At 37.4% G+C, this 22529-nt stretch overlaps 3 protein-coding genes across 3 annotated transcripts in view; all 3 read right to left on the bottom strand.

Moving 5' to 3' along the window:
* LOC140140870 (uncharacterized) overlaps positions 1–3145 on the bottom strand; it is a 9263-nt gene extending 6118 nt beyond the window's left edge. Inside the window, exon 1 of the mRNA XM_072162617.1 lies at positions 3026–3145. The gene's annotated coding sequence lies outside the window, so the exon portion shown is untranslated. The remainder of the gene's footprint in view (positions 1–3025) is intronic.
* LOC140140356 (uncharacterized) overlaps positions 1–17035 on the bottom strand; it is a 21928-nt gene extending 4893 nt beyond the window's left edge. Inside the window, exons 1-2 of the mRNA XM_072162116.1 lie at positions 16940–17035; positions 1707–2720 (exon numbers count right to left, since the gene is read on the bottom strand). Coding sequence (XP_072018217.1) covers positions 1707–2720; positions 16940–17035 — 1110 coding nt within the window. The remainder of the gene's footprint in view (positions 1–1706; positions 2721–16939) is intronic.
* A 307-nt stretch (positions 17036–17342) lies between these two features.
* The window catches only part of LOC140140355 (uncharacterized), a 57856-nt gene continuing 52669 nt past the window's right edge, over positions 17343–22529 (bottom strand). The window contains exons 7-8 of the mRNA XM_072162115.1: positions 19487–19496; positions 17343–18768 (exon numbers count right to left, since the gene is read on the bottom strand). Coding sequence (XP_072018216.1) covers positions 17533–18768; positions 19487–19496 — 1246 coding nt within the window. The 3' untranslated portion in view covers positions 17343–17532. The remainder of the gene's footprint in view (positions 18769–19486; positions 19497–22529) is intronic.

The raw sequence follows: 22529 nt of genomic DNA, 5'->3' as shown, positions 1-22529 counted from the left end.
TAAAAAAAAAAACCAAATTTCGCGGTTGATAGTTCTTTGTAGCCCTGCGGGGCAATATAGTTCGATTTCCCTATTAAGCGGCGGTTGTTGGCGGTCTTTCGCGGTTTGTAGATTTAATTTCCCTCATTCTTCAAGCCCTGCTCTCTATCGGGGGTTCCGTGTGTCTGTGGTGGGGACAGTCCCTCCTTTTAATAGGCATTTGGGTATTTTTGACGCTTTGCTAATTTGCCTTTACGTAACTATGACTTTAGTGGCCTTCCATATTTGGTTGTATATTTTTGGATACGTTTTTGTCCCTGCTGGCCTTCCATACTATAATAATTTTTCACACCTATAGAGTGTATGCAATAAACCAACCGGAACGGTATAACAATTGAAATGACAGTCATGTTGGAATACAGTTCTACGATAGCTGAAGATGACAAAGGGACAGGTCTCTAGATCGATTCAACAACCATTCATACATATCACATGTTTTATTGTCCTATTTATAATGCGAATCGCCCGTGGTAGGACAGAACTAAAATGAGAAAAATATTGGTAACATCTTGCTTTGATTTAAAAAAAAAAAAAAAATATCATAATAGCACTGGATGATTAAAAATGTGTTATCCTTGATTAATGACAATAAAATTATTGTTTAATAAAATATTGAAAAAATAAGTTGGTCATCGGATTTCGAACTCGAGTCCCCGGATTAGGAGTTCAATGCCTTAACCATTACACCACGAGACTCGGCTGCGAAATAGCGTGTCGATGTACAATAGTTATTATATGAATTGATGTGTCGTCCGAAAAGAACAAAAGAATTGTGAAAAACTTGATTTTTTGGCGAATGGGGTTCGGAATTTGTATGTACGGTATTTCAGAAATTGCTAGGGTATAATTGGAAGTAAATCTGAAAAAGTAGTGTGAAGGTGATAACCAGGTAGACCTGTAGCAGTGTCCAAAAATTCTGGATCAGTATGATTTGCAACTAATTTTCGCTATGAAATACCGCGTGAAATGGAAGCAAAAATATTTGTTTATTACGAACAATGATTGACTGTAGGATTGGTGGCCCTTTTTGAATTAATGAGTTGTCAAGATATTAAACATGGGACTGTAAATAACATTTAGCATGGTTTTAGATACATTTTGTACCCAGCGAAAAATAACATCGAACAATAGAAGTCAAGTGTTTTAATGTTAGCTGTAAATATAGTCTCGCGGGAGCATCTGTTATTAGTCTTCTTTATCAGTCTTTTTTTTTAAAAACTTGCTGGTCACGGCTACCGCGTGACTCTAATTCCAATTATTTATTATTACATCCGGCAATAAGCACAGAGAACCCAATAGTGCTCAAAGATAACTAAATTAAAGAAAAGCCCTGACAAAGAAAAATTGATATGTTGCCTGCTAAAACGTTGATGACATGACCTATTATTTGAAGTTTAAAAACGTGCTTCTGGCCTGTTTAATTCTAATTTTTAATAGCCTATTCACTGTTTATTCAGTGGTAAGAGTTTTGACAGTAGTTTTTTAGTAGTTATCGTTGACGTTGTCAGCAAGAAAATCAAATATTATGACGAGAACTTAGATCTTTAAATACAGATTGAAGAATAAATATATCTTGTTTAAATGGTAATTTTCATAGATGGTCGGAGACCAGTTTCGTGGCGTGTTGTTGCTGATGTGTGCTGTCAGATTAATATTCACTGTAAAACATTTCTGGCAATACTCATGGGGTTCTTTTTGGTATGAGTTTTGTTGATGTGTCTTGTCAAGTAATTATTCTGTGTAAAACATTTCTGGCAATACTCACAATGATAGGGTTTTATTTTGGTATGAGTTCTGATGTGTCTTGTCAGATCACTAATCTGTGTACAACATTTCTGGCAATACTCACACTGGTAGGGTTTCTCTTTGGTATGAGTTCTGATGTGTCTTTTCAGTTTATTATTCATTGTAAAACATTTCTGGCAATACTCACACTGGTAGGGTTTCTTTTTGGTATGAGTTCTGCTGTGTCTTGTCAGGTCACTTCTCCATGTAAAACATTTCTTGCAATACTCACACTGATAGGGTTTCTCTTTGGTATGAGTTCTGATGTGTTCTGTTAGATGACTATTCTGTGTAAAATATTTCTGGCAATACTCACACTGATAGGGTTTCTCTTTGGTATGTGTTCTGGTGTGTCTTTTCAGATCACTATTCTTTGTAAAACATTTCTGGCAATACTCACACTCATAGGGCTTCTCTTTGGTATGAGATCTGATGTGTCTTGTCAGTTTACTATTCATTGTAAAACATTTCTGGCAATACTCACACTGGTAGGGTTTTTCTTTGGTATGAGTTTTGGTGTGTTTTGTCAGATCACTTCTCTGTGTAAAACATTTCTGGCAATACTCACACTGATAGGGTTTCTCTTTGGTATGAGTTCTGATGTGTCCTGTTAGATGACTATTCTGTGTAAAACATTTCTTGCAATACTCGCACTGATAGGGTTTCTCTTTGGTATGAGTTCTGATGTGCACTGTCAGACTACTATTCTTTGTAAAACATTTCTGGCAATACTCACACTGATAGGGCTTCTCTTTGGTATGAGTTCTGGTGTGGTGTGTGAGGATACTGCTTCCAGCAAAACACTTCTGACAATATTCACATTGATATGACTTCTCAGTGTGAATCCTGATGTGGTTTTCTCGGCTGGTTTTGGGGGAAAAATATTTCTGACAGTACTTGCAGTGATAGGGTTTCTCTTAATGTTATTCCATTGATACCATAGCTGCCTGTGATTATTCAAATGCCTTTCCAGCTCACCGTTTTTTGACAAACTTTTCTGACAAATCACACTTCGGCATCTGCGAGCCCGCACATATTTAATCAGATGTCTGCTAACATGGGTTTTGAATTTTTCCAATGAATAATGCTTCAGGTTGCAAAATTCACATGAAAATGGCTTTAAAAGTTTCATTGCCATCTTGGGAAGACCCAACAACATTCAAAGATGTAGATCAAGTTACTGTGTATACCTGACACCTACCATGGAAGTCAATTATGTCAATTCTTGACTTGCAAAGATGAAAGTGAAGCAGCAATCAATTCAAAAACACAATCTTCACTGCCTTCAGTTTAATAATCCTGGTCCAACCTTAGTGGATCGAAATATCTGAAAGTTTACAACATAGATTAATGTTAATTACATTCTGATAGTTTTCAAACTACATGTTAAATTTGGGATTCGATCCCGAGACCCTTTGCATGCCAAGCACTGGGTCGGCGACACCTTGCCACAGGTCTTGGGCTTCGCAAGGATGACAATTTCGACCTCCTCGTCTGTTTACAAACAGAGAGGTAGACAAAAGACCATTCCGCTTAGCCCTAGAACTCTGGCCATAATATCCGTTTTTACTTCCACTAGGGCCAGAGGCACATATATTGAAAAATTTGTTGGGAATGCTTGAACGATCCAGTACAAAAAATGAAAGCATTTCAATGCTTGATCGAACCAATACAAATGTGTGTATAATTAACATGATAAAACCCACTTGAGAACACACAATCGCCGCTCATTTCTAAAGATGCATTTATACTCAATCGCTTTTGCAGAAACCTGAATCCCACGCATGATCAGTGTACTAAATCGCTGTTGTATTTGCTGAGCTGAGCATGCGCATGATTCGCTGTTTTTCAAAAGCGACACGTAAACCTAATATAGGCCTAAGGCTATATTGACACCCTCTGTCAGTCAACGTTCTCTAGAATTGCACACATAACTTGTGCAGTTAACGACAATGATTCAGTCTGATGATGAGTAACCCATGCCGGGTATACTATAAACACAGCTTTACACAATGACTAATTTACATAGGCACAAAAGACCGTGTTCATGTACCATTACTCAGCCAAAATGGCAGAGTAGGTCCCGGATGTTCGGCACATGTTCATTAGACTGCGGAACTCACGTCTTCAATGATAGTCAGTAATTTATTTTTTGGTCGTTTAATACATGACTATCATTTGAAGACTGAGTTCTTATGATACATCTTCCGAGGAGCAGTTTCAGACAATAGCTCGGGATTATTGGGGCAGAGGTTATCTTTTGAATTCTTTCATGACCACTGAAGCATAGTCACGCCTGTCAAGGACACTCGGCGTGAATTGAAAGACCATGTCACTCGCCACAAAAGAATGTCAAAGGTCATACGACACCAATTTGGTGTCTTTCCACGCCTCGAAATAGAGGGTATTCATTACTACATACGTCATTGATGTGATTGCTCATGCATAAAATTCCTCCACATAGGTTGTTTAGCTTAATCGGGAGAGTGACCTCTTGAAATGATGATCACAGTTCTTTGAGTTATTACAGTGAGGCCCACGTGCAATGTTCAACACAAAGTGAACAATGCTATAACTTGGAGGGCAAACAAACCAGCACCGCCAAATTCGACTGACATGTGTACAACGTGGGAAGCTATGGGGAAATTGAACACTTGTTGTCTGATCATGCATGTGTTTATGGTTCGGGTAGCGGTTTATACTTAGCAACTCTCGTTCCGCTTGGGTTTATTGCATACACTCTATATGATGCTTAAAGGAGGATTTCGTGATCCTAGCATCCTCTTTTTATGACATTTTTCAGTACCGGTACATATCCACGAAAAAAAGCTTATTCCCAAAATTTCAGTTGATTCCGATTTTGCGTTTGCGAGTTATGCATGATTATGTGTATTACACTGCTCCATAGACAATGCGTTGTAATTTCGTTTTCAAATTCAAATTTCACTATTATCTTTGTAAATCGAATTCATCTGCAAGAAATATTTTGTACATAAACATTATGTAGCCAGAGGTTTCCAGTGATATAAAAATCTCAACTTTTTTTGAGAAAAGTGGGGGATGAGGCTGTGGATCACGAAATGCCCTTTAAGGTCTATGACTGCATGTTCCTATCTCCTCAACGTTATACCTTTCCAACCATGCCAACGAACAAAGACAGAGATACGAAAAGCGAACGTCTAATTCCGCTTGTCCAAACACTCAGTCTCAAGTATCAGAAGGATGGTCAAAATCCAAATACATTTTAAAGCAAAATACTGGTTTTTATTGCCTTAATTCCCGTTTTACTTACATCTTATTTCAGAGCATCAAAACACACAAGCCGATACGAAAGCGTCTACTAAGAAGCTAAATAGTAACGTTCCGTCCGGACAGATGTAGCCGATACAATGACTTTCTACCTCATTGAGCCGATACGGGCGCCGCCATGGTTTTGTTTTCGAATTGGAAATTCCTCGTTTTGTGTAGGAGCACCTCTTCATTTTGCATGTTTTGGTACTTGGTACCTTCCAAAAATCTCCTTGAAGAAGTTTAAACTGGAGGCTTGCAGTCGCGAGGTTCGATAGTTTTTGTTTAGAGCTGGGTCTTGCAGGACAGATGACTTGAACTTGAAGGGGTCTGGTTGCGAAACAGTTGACTGCTGAAACTGACTCTCACATCCCTGTTCCATGTCAGTCTTAAGGGGGTACTACACCCATTGCATTTTTTTTTTGCATTTTGTGAAGAAATGAGAAAAAGAAATTGGACAAAGTGGTATGAAAAATGAAGAGGCAAATCTTCTCGTTCAATTGGTGGCATCAGTATCAATGACGCGTACATGCTTCTAATGGTATAAGCCAAAAAGTGGTACATCAATGATGTTTTAAATTCACTTCATTTTGGAAAGCTAATACTATCAACGGATTTCGTTAAAATTTTGGATATGTGTTGCTAACACATTAGGGAAATAATGTTGATATGTATTGGTGCTCCACAACTATCAAAAAACGAACCGGTTAAAATGCTTCTATTTTCAATGTTGAGCTATATTTTGTATTTTGAACTTGCGACACTATTTCACTGAAACTTAATTAAGCCATTGGTAACAGGTTATCACAACCACACTACAGCAATGTTGAAAAAGATTGTATTTTTTGTCACATACCACCATATTAGGTAGTTTTACGTAAGCTTCATTTTTGTGATTTTGGTAACTATTTTATATTTATTTGCCCAATCCATCTCAACTAGGCAATTTAAATTGTACTCACCATTTACATCCCAAGGTATTTTAGTATATCCACCTCACACATTTCCATTATATATCCAGTAACAGACAAAATATCAAAATTGATGCCTCATTATGACACGGTATGATATCACAGACTATCACATGTATTCAGAATTGATGCCTGAATTTGACCTGAACCAATTGACCTAGGCCTATAACCTGACCTTTGATGACCTTATAGCCTTTTATAATCTCTTTTCCTAACAACACATTATGGAAGATACATACATTGTGTAGTATTAAATTGTCTATGTGGAAGAGATTAGGCCTATTTAATTTATTCAGTGTTATAATCAGTGAGTACATTTCTATAGATAGTATAACAAAGGATTTAATGTGTTCTATTCATGTACTTTACTTGGACATGTTCAATAGAATAAATTATGGTTTGTTATGAAACACACATCTCAGTTAGGTTACAGTAAACAGAAAATATATAGGGCTAAAATGATTTTCTAAAATGGTTTAAAATCACTTTGTAGGTAGAGATATTTTATAAGTTTAGGACATGAGATGATGAACATATTTATGTAGTTCATAAATTTGCAAGAAAAAAAAAAAGAGCCGCGACTTTTGGTCAAGAATTGGGAAATTTTTCAATCTTGCCCCCCGGAAGGTCAGGTCTGGTTACGCCCCTGGCTGTTAAGACCCCCTTTTTCAGCATCGCTGTCACCCAAAGACCCCATATTTTTTACGAACACATGTTCTGTCACCCAAAGACCTTATTTTTTCATTTGATCTGTCACCCAAAGACCCTTACTTGCTCAATTTTAACAGCAACTTTCATTTATCACTGATTGTGTCACTTATTTTGATAAAACAGAGAAATTTGAAGCCATTTAGAACTAGAAATTCGATTTTCGAGGTTTCTGTTGCGCTGTTTCGGCTCTCAACCAAAGATTCCATTTAAAAAAAGGTCATGTTCTCACCCAATGACCCCATATTTTTGACATTTTGCTCTCACCGAATGCCAAAAATCATGCTCTCACCCAATGACCCCATATTTTTACATTTTGCTCTCACCGAATGCCGTGAAAGTGCCAGCCCTACACCTATATCCATTTCAAGTGAAGCACCCAATGGGAAATCCAACACCAGAAACAGCATATTAAATACTGATTCTTTGCAACGGGGTTGCAGGTGTTGGCAAAGGTAATTTTCAGCTTCCCGACACTGCAGCAGTGTATCCCTTTAAGTTCAGTATTGCTCCTAAATGCAGTTATTTATTTTGTATCTAATCTTCCTTGATTTGAATATTTAATTGAAAAATATTGATTTTCATTATTTGCTGATTGCAACAAATCTTTTTTGAGTGAATGAAATTTCAGTCAAATAGTTTAAATGTTCAATGTTTTAATCAATCACAAGGGGTGGTTCTTGCTCTTTTAGCAAGCAGTGGCGGCACCAGGAATTTATTTGGAGGGGGGGGGGGCATTGAGCGAAAAGTGATTTTCGGGGGGGGGGGCAAAATTTTGCACAAGATTGCAGCAAAAGGTGGAAATTTGTGTGATTTGATGATCATAGCACTGCTTGGAAGCTCATGAATATACGGTTTAGGATATGGATTGGGATTGTAATCAACTTTGATATAAATTAGATCGGTTGAGCCCATATTTATTGGTCGAGCTATGAGTTTTAAATTATTGGACGAGACAATATTTTACAACTCATAGCGGGAGTTGGGTGTAAAGTATCCAATTTTATCATTATTATGTTTTAGATCCAATATTTTCACAACTTGGATCCATCAAAACACAATAATATCCAATATCCAATATAGTCCCCTTTAGCATAAAGAAAGAAGGATGCTTTATTTACCATGTTTATGCGCATTTTGATACCCCACTTGTCCAATGTCGTTCAATATTAAAGGCATATATTGGAATGTCATCTTTCCCTGGGTAAGATCTGACACCAGGCCAGCCCATGGCCAGAGGGTAACTTGAGTAGGTTTGTTTCACCTTGAAGGCAAGGATAGTCTTGCTAATATGGGCTAACTTTCCCCTAGGCAATCCAATATGTCATGAATTAGTAGGACTACAACTGATCTATACTGGTCAGTTTATACTCCTATTTCCACATCTGTTAATTTTATATGTGCCTTTAACAACACAGTAGTGCTTTTAAAAAAAATATCCGAATTTAAAAGTTACAATTTAGTGCGATCAATGGTTATTACAAGCATTGCGGTACGTAAAACCCACCATTACCTTCCACGCCGACTTCAAATCAATACAAATAGCTGCAACTTTTAAATTCGGGTATTTTTCTTTTAAAAATTGGTGTGATTTAATATGTGACCGTACACCACGAATGAGCCATATTCAATTAATCCTCAATTCTATTCTGAGGTACACGTAGCACCAAATTGAGGTACCTATGAATACGACCTTCATGCCCATTTTACACTGTAACTCAGAATACAATTGAGGACATTTACGGCTCATTCGTGGTGTACGGTCACATATATTGATATAAAATTGGATCGATTGAGCCCATAGGCCTATTTATTGGTCGAGCTATGAGTTTTAAAATATATAATGGACGAAACGTAGTCGAGTTTTAAAGAATCAACAAGGTAGACTTTCCTGTCACTGGATTACAGCCTCAGTGGCAGTTGAGATAGGATTAAGCGCTTTTCTTTCTCTTTGACCCGAAGGCTGACAGTAAAATTGTTAACTTGATTGTTGCGAGTGGCCTTCTTTTTCTTGTTCTTTGGCTTCAAATCTATTTCTCACTTGTCTTTCCATACGGGCCAGCATGCTTATATAGGCTTTTTAGCCTGGCTTGAGCATTTTATTTGACCCTGGTCGCAGCATGTCTCCACACAGAGGGACCGACCACATATAAAGAATCAACAAGGTAGAAAGAATGAACTTTCCTGTCCCTGAGCCCCGGGGGGGCACTCAACACAAATGACCATCCGGTATGCTCCCCTGAAAGACCCCTTTTTGGGTTTCGCAGTCTGAAAGACTCCCTATATTTGACCAAAATAAAGCTCCGAAAGACCCTTGATTTTGATAATTTCAGCTCTAATGACCCAAAAATTGCTCATTCCTCATATTTCTTGTTTTTTCAGGCGATTTTCAACCAAAAAGCCAAGAAAGACCCTTGATTTTGACTTTTCGCAACTCCAAAATACCCCAATTTGCTTGTTCACAGCTCGGTTCGCAGCTCCGAAAGACCCCCTTTTACCAGTACGCCGTCAGCTCCCAAAGACCCACCACCTCAAAATTCCGGGGGAGCATACCCACCAAAATTTTTTGATGTGCCCCCCCGGGCCTTGAGCTGGATTACCACCATAAAGAATCAACAAGGTAGACTTTCCTGTCGCTGGATTACCACATGTAAAGAATCAACAAGGTAGACTTTCCTGTCCCTGGATTACATCACATAAAGAATCAACAAGGTAGACTTTCCTGTCCGTGGATTACCACACATAAAGAATCAACAAGGTAGACTTTCCTGTGTCTGGATTACCACACATAAAGAAACAACAAGGTAGACTTTCCTGTCCCTGGATTACCACACATAAAGAATCATCAAGGTAGACTTTCCTGTCCCTGGATTACAACGCATAAAGAATCAACAAGGTAGACTTTCCTGTCCGTGGATTACGAAACAAAAAGAATCAACAAGGTAGACTTTCCTGTCCCTGGATTACCACATATAAAGAATCAACAATCGCTGGATTACCACAAATAAAGAATCAACAAGGTAGACTTTCCTGTCCCTGGATTACCACATATAAAGAATCAACAAGGTAGACTTTCCTGTCCCTGGATTACCATATATACAGAATCAACAAGATAGACTTTCCTATCGCTTTATTACCACACATACAGAATCAACAAGGTAGACTTTCCTGTCCCTGGATTACAACGCATAAAGAATCAACAAGGTAGACGTTCCTGTCGCTGGATTACCACATATAAAGAATCAACAAGGTAGACTTTCCTGTCCCTGGATTACCACACATACAGAATCAACAAGGTAGACTTTCCTGTCCCTGGATTACAACGCATAAAGAATCAACAAGGTAGACTTTCCTGTCCCTGGATTACCACATATAAAGAATCAACAAGGTAAACTTTCCTGTCGCTGGATTACCACATATAAAGAAACAACAAGGTAGACTTTCCTGTCCCTGGATTGCCACATATAAAGAATCAACAAGGTTGACTTTCCTGTCGCTGGATTACCACAAATAAAGAATCAACAGGGTAGACTTTCCTGTCCCTGGATTACAACAAATAAAGAATCAACAAGGTAGACTTTCTTGTCCCTGGATTACAACATATAAAGAATCAACAAGGTAGACTTTCCTGTCGCTGGATTACCGCAAATAAAGAATCAACAAGGTAGACTTTCCTGTCGCTGGATTACCACAAATAAAGAATCAACAAGGTAGACTTTCCTGTCCCTGGATTACCATATATACAGAATCAACAAGGTAGACTTTCCTGTCCCTGGATTACCACATGCAAAGAATCATCAAGGTAGACTTTCCTGTCCCTGGATTACCACATATAAAGAATCAACAAGGTAGACTTTCCTGTCGCTGGATTACCACATATAAAGAAACAACAAGGTAGACTTTCCTGTCGCTGGATTACAACATATAAAGAATCAACAAGGTAGACTTTCCTGTCCCTGGATTACCACATATAAAGAATCAACAAGGTAGACTTTCCTGTCCCTGGATTACCACACATACAGAATCAACAAGGTAGACTTTCCTGTCCCTGGATTACAACGCATAAAGAATCAACAAGGTAGACTTTCCTGTCCGTGGATTACCACACATAAAGAATCAACAAGGTAGACTTTCCTGTCCCTGGATTACCACATATAAAGAATCAACAAGGTAGACTTTCCTGTCGCTGGATTACCACATATAAAAAATCAACAAGGTAGATTTTCCTGTCCCTGGATTACCACATATAAAGAATCAACAAGGTAGACTTTCCTGTCCCTGGATTACCACATACAAAGAAACAACAAGGTAGACTTTCCTGTCGCTGGATTACCACAAATAAAGAATCAACAAGGTAGACTTTCCTGTCGCTGGATTACCACAAATAAAGAATCAACAAGGTAGACTTTCCTGTCGCTGGATTACCACATATAAAGAATCAACAAGGTAGACTTTCCTGTCCCTGGATTACCACATATAAAGAATCAACAAGGTAGACTTTCCTGTCCCTAGATTACCAAACATAAAGAATCAACAAGGTAGACTTTCCTGTCCCTGGATTACCATTTTAAAGAATCAACAAGGTAGACTTTCCTGTCCCTGGATTACCACACATAAAGAATCAACAAGGTAGACTTTCCTGTCGCTGGATTACCACATATAAAGAATCAACAAGGTAGACTTTCCTGTCCCTGGATTACCACACATAAAGAATCAACAAGGTAGACTTTCCTGTCCCTGGATTACCACATATAAAGAATCAACAAGGTAGACTTTCCTGTCCCTGGATTACCACATATAAAGAATCAACAAGGTAGACTTTCCTGTCCCTGGATTACCACACATAAAGAATCAACAAGGTAGACTTTCCTGTCGCTGGATTACCACATATAAAGAATCAACAAGGTAGACTTTCCTGTCCCTGGATTACCACACATAAAGAATCAACAAGGTAGACTTTCCTGTCCCTGGATTACCACACATAAAGAATCAACAAGGTAGACTTTCCTGTCCCTGGATTACAACGCATAAAGAATCAACAAGGTAGACTTTCCTGTCGCTGGATTACCACATATAAAGAATCAACAAGGTAGACTTTCCTGTCCCTGGATTACCACACATACAGAATCAACAAGGTAGACTTTCCTGTCCCTGGATTACAACGCATAAAGAATCAACAAGGTAGACTTTCCTGTCCCTGGATTACCACATATAAAGAATCAACAAGGTAAACTTTCCTGTCGCTGGATTACCACATATAAAGAAACAACAAGGTAGACTTTCCTGTCCCTGGATTGCCACATATAAAGAATCAACAAGGTTGACTTTCCTGTCGCTGGATTACCACAAATAAAGAATCAACAGGGTAGACTTTCCTGTCCCTGGATTACCACAAATAAAGAATCAACAAGGTAGACTTTCTTGTCCCTGGATTACAACATATAAAGAATCAACAAGGTAGACTTTCCTGTCGCTGGATTACCGCAAATAAAGAATCAACAAGGTAGACTTTCCTGTCGCTGGATTACCACAAATAAAGAATCAACAAGGTAGACTTTCCTGTCCCTGGATTACCATATATACAGAATCAACAAGGTAGACTTTCCTGTCCCTGGATTACCACATGCAAAGAATCATCAAGGTAGACTTTCCTGTCCCTGGATTACCACATATAAAGAATCAACAAGGTAGACTTTCCTGTCGCTGGATTACCACATATAAAGAAACAACAAGGTAGACTTTCCTGTCGCTGGATTACCACACATACAGAATCAACAAGGTAGACTTTCCTGTCCCTGGATTACAACGCATAAAGAATCAACAAGGTAGACTTTCCTGTCCGTGGATTACCACACATAAAGAATCAACAAGGTAGACTTTCCTGTCCCTGGATTACCACATATAAAGAATCAACAAGGTAGACTTTCCTGTCGCTGGATTACCACATATAAAAAAACAACAAGGTAGATTTTCCTGTCCCTGGATTACCACATATAAAGAATCAACAAGGTAGACTTTCCTGTCCCTGGATTACCACATACAAAGAAACAACAAGGTAGACTTTCCTGTCGCTGGATTACCACAAATAAAGAATCAACAAGGTAGACTTTCCTGTCGCTGGATTACCACAAATAAAGAATCAACAAGGTAGACTTTCCTGTCGCTGGATTACCACATATAAAGAATCAACAAGGTAGACTTTCCTGTCCCTGGATTACCACATATAAAGAATCAACAAGGTAGACTTTCCTGTCCCTAGATTACCAAACATAAAGAATCAACAAGGTAGACTTTCCTGTCCCTGGATTACCATTTTAAAGAATCAACAAGGTAGACTTTCCTGTCCCTGGATTACCACACATAAAGAATCAACAAGGTAGACTTTCCTGTCGCTGGATTACCACATATAAAGAATCAACAAGGTAGACTTTCCTGTCCCTGGATTACCACACATAAAGAATCAACAAGGTAGACTTTCCTGTCCCTGGATTACCACATATAAAGAATCAACAAGGTAGACTTTCCTGTCCCTGGATTACCACATATAAAGAATCAACAAGGTAGACTTTCCTGTCCCTGGATTACCACACATAAAGAATCAACAAGGTAGACTTTCCTGTCGCTGGATTACCACATATAAAGAATCAACAAGGTAGACTTTCCTGTCCCTGGATTACCACACATAAAGAATCAACAAGGTAGACTTTCCTGTCCCTGGATTACCACACATAAAGAATCAACAAGGTAGACTTTCCTGTCGCTGGATTACCACATATAAAGAATCAACAAGGTAGACTTTCCTGTCCCTGGATTACCACACATAAAGAATCAACAAGGTAGACTTTCCTGTCCCTGGATTACCACACATAAAGAATCAACAAGGTAGACTTTCCTGTCCCTGGATTACCACAAATAAAGAATCAACAAGGTAGACTTTCCTGTCCCTGGATTACAACATATAAAGAATCAACAAGGTAGACTTTCCTGTCCCTGGATTGCCACATATAAAGAATCAACAAGGTAGACTTTCCTGTCCCTGGATTACAACATATAAAGAATCAACAAGGTAGACTTTCCTGTCCCTGGATTACAACATATAAAGAATCAACAAGGTAGACTTTCCTGTCCCTGGATTACCACACATACAGAATCAACAAGGTAGACTTTCCTGTCCCTGGATTACCACAAATAAAGAATCAACAAGGTAGACTTTACTGTCCCTGGATTACCACAAATAAAGAATCAACATACATGTGGTCATGTTTTTTGAGGTGGGACCCAATTGTGTCACATCTTGCAATTTGTCAAAAATCAACTCCTTTTTTGTATTTCTGATTATATTTCAAAAAGTTTTCACCCAAACTAGTAAAGGTATACATTTTTAGAAAGCATATATTGTCATGATTGCAAATCTGTAAAGTTTGAGTGAATATACAGGGTGTACCAAAAAATATACAGGGTGATTCCATTGAAAAATACCAAAAAAATTAAATTTCTTTACCACTCCAATATTTCTACATCGCATAATTAAATTGGAAAATGAACTTGATATTTGGAATGTATACAGTTAGTCCTTTCATTAAATATATAGTTTGCACTAGATTTGTTAAGCCCATTGTGTTATACAGGGTGTGAAAAAAAATTGTATTTTAAATTTTTTAATTTATGTAAAATTTCTCTAAGTGCCATTAAATTTGGAAAATATATTGAAAATAGTTTAAAGAATTGCTATAATATTAAATTTAAATATCCAATTCCAATATAGGGTGTTCCAAAATCATTATACAGTGAATAATTAGTAACAAAGGTACATGTACATGTAGGCATATACATGCACAATTAGCCTACATAAATAAACTATTTAACAATAACCAGAGATCAATATGTCATCAGATTAAATCCTTTGACTGTAAAGTGTAATAATCTCCTTTGAGAAGATCTATTTTATATTTCAAAGATAAAACAATAATGAAATTTATTTCATATGCATTCATGCAAAATTTAAAGCCCATTGTATTGCATGACACACATTCCACTGCATTAATTAAAAGCTCGTTAAATCCTTAATTACTAAGTTTATAAAGATTAACTAGGCAATTATAGTTATAGAAAGTTAAAAATAAGATTAACATTATGTAAATGCATTTTTATTTCTACTAGGCAACAAAGCGCATACATTTTATTAATGAACACCAACTTCCCATTGGAATTACACAGAGCTCCTCCGCTCCGGCTCCTCCACTTCCGCACCACCCCTGACTAATTAACTTAATTAAGCTGTTGTAATTAATTAATACATTTGTTTAATTGTATTTGTTATTAATTCATTAGATTAATAACTTATCTTCAAAATAAGACCAAAACCATTTGTTCATGATGAATTTTAGCAAAAATATAGGAATAAGTAGACAAAATGATTTAGCAAAATGTGACAGCACCACCTTTTTTAGGGTCCCAGTATAAAAAACATGACCATGTATAAAGAATCAACAAGGTAGACTTTCCTGTCCCTGGATTACCACACATACAAAATTAACAAGGTAGACTTTCCTGTCCCTGAATTACCACACATAAAGAATCAACAAGGACTACAAGGTAGACTTTCCTGTCCCTGGATTACCACATATACAAAATCAACAAGGTAGACTTTCCACACATAAAGAATCAACAAGGTAGACTTTCCTGTCCCTGGATTACCACACATAAAAAGCAAAGTACACTTTCCTGTCCCTGGATTACCACATATACAGAATCAACAAGGTAGACTTTTCTGTCCCTGGATTACCACACATGAGGAATCAACAAGGTAGACTTTCCTGTCCATGGATTACCACACATAAAGAATCAACAAGGTAGACTTTCCTGTCGCTGGATTACCACAAATAAAGAATCAATAAGGTAGACTTTCCTGTTCCTGAATTACCACACATAAAGAATCAACAAGGTAGACTTTCCTGTCCATGGATTACCACACATAAAGAATCAACAAGGTAGACTTTCCTGTTCCTGGATTACCACATATAAAGAATCAACAAGGCAGACTTTCCTGTTCCTGGATTACCACATATAAAGAATCAACAAGGTAGACTTTCCTGTTCCTGGATTACCACACATAAAGAATCAACAAGGTAGACTTTCCTGTCCATGGATTACCACACATAAAGAATCAACAAGGTAGACTTTCCTGTCCCTGGATTACCACACATACAGAATCAACAAGGTAAACTTTCCTGTCCCTGGATTACCACATATAAAGAATCAACAAGGTAGACTTTCCTGTGCGTGGATTACCACACATAAAGAATCAACAAGGTAGACTTTCCTGTTCCTGGATTACCACACGACGTAGAGATTCAACAAGGAATGATTATGAAGATAATATCATTCATCCAGGTATAAAACACAAAAATGTATTGTCCAGTAGATCAGATTATAACTCTAATTTCATAATCAATGAGGTAGACTTTCCTGTCCCTGGATTACAACATAAAGAATCAACAAGGTAGACTTTCCTGTCCTGAATTACCACATATAAAGAATCAACAAGGTACAGCTTGATCAGCTCGTAATTGGGGGGCAGTTTAAGGTTTTTACCAGTACGCCGCAATGTAGACCCACGTTAAGAGTGACATTGTTGACCTATCCCGTCTACGTTGTTGAAAATAGACAACATTAATGAATGAATAATTCATGCTGCTTTTGGCGAGATGCCACAAGACCATTTTCGAAATAAAATATATAGATATAATTTTAATACGTTGGTACGCTTGAACTGCATTCTGGTAAAGGATCCTATCATTTATATACTGACTGCATATAAATTAGCTACATGTATTTGAATGGGCACTTTAACTTCGTCAAAACTGCCGTTTTCTTTTGGGTTTTTTTGCCAAAATTTTCATTTCAAAATACGAAATGACAATTTGAATGACTTATCCTTCACTTTAAAACAATTTTTAAACAACTTTTGCTGGGATCACTGAATGGGACTTTAAAGTGGAAGCCCCATTTTGGTTCAAGTTCCTTAGGGAATTAGTCAAGGTTAAAATTCATCCATGTAAATTCTATTATGTCTGTCATCAAAGTAACAGGTGTAAATCAGTTCTTCTGTGGCGAACTGGCCATGTAGAGTTTCCTGTTTAAGCTACCTTTGTGTTGATACTGGACATCATCTGTGTGGTCTGTGATCTCTGAACTCCATGAAATCTTAGGAAGATCAGATGCAACTGTGAGTGATGTGGCATGACTTAACACTAGATGCTATTATGCTCTGATGTAGCAATCAAAATGCATTTAATGAATCACTTTATATTCAAAATAAATGAGTGAAGATTTACTGTAAAAGTAGAAATTTTCGCGAGGTTTTTATTTTCGCGAATTTCATGAGTGGACATAAAATCGCGAAAATAAAAACTCGCGAAAATAACCTTTTGCATTAGGTTTCTATTGTATCAATATCAAAACCGTGAAATTTAATTCTTGCGCAATTGACAAAATCGTCAAAATCGCGAAAATATCTTCTCGCGAAAATATTGACTTTTACAGTAGTTACAAAATCCTTACAATAGTTAGTTTTTACATGCCGTTCAATGTTTTAAGTCTGGTCTATTTTACTCGGTTGGAGGCTCAACAACGACTGAATCCTATATTTTTGTTACAGCACTTAAAATGTATTTTCGGCTGACAGGGATGGGCAGTGGCCTGTTGAGTCACCAATAGCACATCTATAATTTTGTCCAGCCTAAGGTTTCTCTTTGGTATGAGTTTTGATGTGTCTTGTCAGACTTCTATTGGCTGTAAAACATTTCTGGCCATATTCACACTGATAGGATTTCTCTTTGGTTCTGATGTGTTTTGTCAGAATACTACTCCGTGTAAAACATTTTTGGCAATACTCACACTGATAGGGTTTCTCTTTGGTATGAGTTCTGATGTGTCTTGTCAGATCACTATTCCGTGTAAAACAATTCTCGCAATACTCACACTGATAGGGTTTCTCTTTGGTATGGATTCTGATGTGTCTTGTCAGATCACTATTCCGTGTAAAACGTTTCTGGCAATACTTACACTGATACAGTTTCTCTTTGGTATGAGTTCTGATGTGTATTTTCAGATGACTATTCTGTGTAAAACATTTCTGGCAATACTCACACTGATAGGGTTTCTCTTTGGTATGAGTTCTTATGTGTCTTTTCAGTTTACTATTCTCTGGAAAACATTTCTGGCAATACTCACACTGGTAGGGTTTTTCTTTGGTATGAGTTCTGATGTGTATTATCAGATGATGTTTCAATGCAAAACCTTTCGAACAATACTCACACTGATATGGTTTCATTTTGGTATGAGTTCTGATGTGTTTTGTCAGAATACTATTCCGTGTAAAACATTTTTGGCAATACTCACACTGATATGGTTTCTTTTTGGTATGAGTTCTGATGTGTTTTGTCAGAATACTATTCCGTGTAAAACATTTTTGGCAATACTCACACTGATAGGGTTTCTCTTTGGTATGAGTTCTACTGTGTCTTGTCAGAATACTACTCTGTGTAAAACATTTCTGGCAATAATCACACTGATAGGGTTTCTCTTTGGTATGAGTTCTGATGTGTATTATCAGATGATGTTTCACTGCAAAACATTTCTGGCAATACTTGCAATGATATGGTTTCTCTTTGGTATGAGTTCTGATGTGGTCTGTGAGGTGACTGCTTTGAGCAAAACACTTCTGACAATATTTGCAATGATATTTCTCAGTGTGAATCCTGATGTGGTTCTCTTTGGCGTTTAAGACGTTATTACATTTGTACCATAGCAGCTTGTAATTATTCAAATGTCTTTCCAGCTTAAAATTTTTTGACAACCGAGCCCTCACATATTTAGTCAGATGTCTGTTAACATGGGATTTGAATTTGTCCAAAGAATAATGCTTGAGTTTGCAAAATGCACAAGAAAATGGTTTTAAAAGTTTTGATGCCATCTTAAGAAGATCTTACTCTGTGCAGCTGAAACATACCACAGAATTCAATTGTAGACTTAGATGTCCTTGAATGAATCAGTAAGCAATACAAGACCACAATCAACTAGCTGCTGTCTTAGCCCTGGTTCTACTGTTAAAAGATTCCAAACTGCAGTGGATCGAAATATCTGAAAAGTTACATTGATTAATGAACGTTAATTATATTCTGAAAGTTAAACTTTCAAACCACATGTTGTTTTAGAGGAGAACATTACTGATGAAACATAATGCTTAAATCAATTATAAACATGTAATTAGGGACCGTTCACAAACACTTGTTGGGGGCCTGATGCGAAAAGGTGGCCCTTAAAATTTTTGACCCTGGGGGGTGAAAAAAATGACCACAAATTTTCCTGGGAAAACTGAGTTCATGTTTTCTATGGGGTTGACCCATAATTCTCATGTCAAAAAGGGGGGGGTCTGACATTTTTGAGATCTCAAAAGGAGGCCGAAACAAGTGTTTGTGAATGGTCCCTTATTGAACACATATCCATTGGTTTTATCGAAAACGGGATAATATTTACCACGACATCAAATAAAATATGGCGTTTCCCATGGATGTGGTATTTAAGTCTTGTGGCAGTGTTGAACGTGCCGATGGGATGACTTCATGATCTAGTGCGGGTACAGTGAGTGATGTCATAGCTATTCAAAACCTTTGTGTGTATGACAACATCACTGTACCCATGCTGAATGTATGAAATGAAATCTTAATATCACAGGGCTGGAACAGACACGTTTTATTTTACGGTAAATGCTGTTCCGTTTTCAGTAAAACCAGTGGATAATGTGTTCAATAACGTGTTTATAACATTTAACAGAGAGGATTTCCATTTTGGATTTTATTAAGTCTGGGTTTCTTTTAAACTTGAAATTAAATTCACTTTGTGTATATTAATATTGAATGTCCAATTTATTATTCATTCAAAAGGAGCACCCCCCTTCCAAGGCTATATGATTAGGATTTGGACTAAGGTTAGGAATTGATATAGGATTAGGGTTTGCCTGTTAAGGGTATGTTAGGGTTAGGGTTGGGACTAGGGTTAGGGTTAGGTTAGGATTAGGGTTAGGATTAGAATTACGGTTAGTGTTATGGCCCATGTTTAGGGTTATAGGGTACCGTATGGAGGAGGGGTCTGCAATTACCTTGGATAAAATACAGTTGTTTGTGTGGGTGTGTGTACATCTGTACAGGTACATGTATATGGCTATGTGAATATAGGCCTGTGATTCATATGAAGAATGTGCATGGTCTTTATATAGTACAAAGACAAATTAGCTCACTGCCACAGGCTACAAGGTGTCCCAGAATGATTTATACCATGTTTGAACAAAACATCAACTAGACTTAGCTGTGGTCTAAGACCACGAACACAGCCGTGCTGTGACCCCTTATTGACCTTTGACCCCAAAATATATGAAAGTCCCATAGACATTGGCTAGTGTCAATGTACATTTGCATGTGGCATCACTATGCCATGTTACTTGCGGCAGAAGGGGCATTTTGAAGGTTTTTCGTCTCAGACCGGAAGTGACCCCTTGATGACCTTTGACCCAAAATAAAAAAATACCACATATACACTGGGTAACCACAATTCATATATGAACATACCGTTACTGTCCTGTTTTACTTAGCTAATAAAATTTTTTTGAAGGTATTTCGTTTTATACCGGAAGTGACCCCTTAATGACCTTTGACCCCAAATCTGTGTACACCCCATATACACTGGGGAACACCAATGCATGTGTGCAAGTGGTATCACTGTCCTACGTAATTTATGGAAGATGCATTTTATAAGTATTTCGTTTCATACCGGAAGTGACCCCTTAATGACCTTTGACCCCAAATTAAAAAATACCACATATACACTGGGCAACCACAATTTATGACTAGTATCACAGACATTCAAATTCCATATTCCATCATGAAATCAAAAGGGGCTTTCATAGTACACTGATTTTCAAGTTCAAACACCAGCTCTTCAACGGTGCTGAATTCGACCATCATGCATGAGCAAATTAACATAATGGCGCACATCATTGAAAAGGATGCCAGTCTTTCTCTATAGGCCCATTCCATGTCAACTCCAGGGATGTGCACCGCAGCACCTCTTCAATTTTTTCTTTTTCTGTGTGGTGGTAGATATTGATGAGAAAGTAAAATCCTGAAAATTTGAGCTTCATACTCCATTTCGTTTTCCCGTGGCATCAATTTGAAATTTAGGGGATCAGCGTAAAAATGTGTCGCAGCTTGAAAGACGACGTTGGAGGTCCATAAATGTATAAAGGAACCCTTTAAAACTTTGAAAAGTATGTATCCTGGGGTACTTTTTGGTGTAGAATTCAAATCTGCTATCAGAAAACTTTTAACTCCTTTACTTTAAAAGATATAGGGCCCTCAAAATGCAACTTCGTCCAACCAGGACCAACTTTGGGGGGGTCAGAACTCCAAAAGTAAAAATAATCTTCTCCATAGAGTTGTACACATTTTTGATTTTGCATGTATAATGATTTCATGTACAACTCTATGGAGAAGGCAAACCTTACTAATGTGTTGAAGCCATCAAGAACCAAAGCCAATATCTCTCAGAAATGTTGTCCAAGAACATATCTTCAACATACCTGAAGTTGATGGTGGGGCAAATTGTCTGACATTGGTTTTCAGGGGGTCAAAATGTAAAAAAGTGGTTTTGCATGGGTAATATCTCAGCTAAATGTATTCTAATATGCTCAATATTGGATAAGAGTAATGTCCTACCAAAGGGCTCTGACTGGCAAAAAATTGACGCTTAAATTATTTTTACTTTTGGAGTTCTGACCCCCCAAAGTTGGTCCTGGTTGGACGAAGTTGCATTTTGAGGGCCCTATATCTTTTAAAGTAAAGGAGTTACAAGTTTTCTGATAGCAGATTTGAATTCTACACCAAAAAGTACCCCAGGATACACACTTTTCAGTTTTAAAGGGTTCCTTTATACATTTATGGACCTCCAAACATCGCTCTTTCGCGTTGCGACACATTTTTTTACGCTGACCCCCCTAAATTTCAAATTGATGCCACGGGAAAACGAAATGGAGTATGAAGCTCAAATTTTCAGGATTTTACTTTCTCATCAATATCTACCACCACACAGAAAATGACAAAATTGAAGAGGTGCTGCGGTGCACATCCCTGGAGTTGACATGGAATGGGCCTATAGAAAATGCTGTTTAAAATCATCAAAAATTCTTGATATCTGCCATCTGTGGTACACTTGTAGGATTTAATATTACTAATCATGACCAATCCAAATTTAGCCAAAATTATGCAAATTTCTGCTCATTTTAATGCTTACTTTTACAATACTGATAATAACAATTAAAAAAACTTTTAGACTGCAACAAGTCTGTCCTAAAACATTGTATTTATTTGGATAATGAATTGGAAATTCAAAATCATATTTGCCACACAAAGTAAAATTATTTGAATTTTGAAAAAAAAGTGGATATAATAATGTCCAATAGGAAAGAATTCTATGTTTAAGGTGTTTTCCAACGAAAGCAGTTTTTGGCAGTCGGCTCATCGTACCCAAGCATCCTGCCAAAAACTGCTTTTGTTGCAAACACCCATATATCAGTGATTCTTTTGATGTTTTTGGTGTGTTCTCAAAAATGTGCAAGTGGATGCAAGAGGTTTTGAAACAAAGCTCTTCAAATATCATTACCGGTATTATGGATCCAATGTT

Source organism: Amphiura filiformis, chromosome 19 (genome assembly GCF_039555335.1).
Source record: "Amphiura filiformis chromosome 19, Afil_fr2py, whole genome shotgun sequence".
In the NCBI taxonomy this organism is placed as follows: domain Eukaryota; kingdom Metazoa; phylum Echinodermata; class Ophiuroidea; order Amphilepidida; family Amphiuridae; genus Amphiura; species Amphiura filiformis.
The sequence above is the reverse complement of the archived record's forward strand: the minus strand, read 5'-3'. Positions and strand labels throughout refer to the sequence as shown.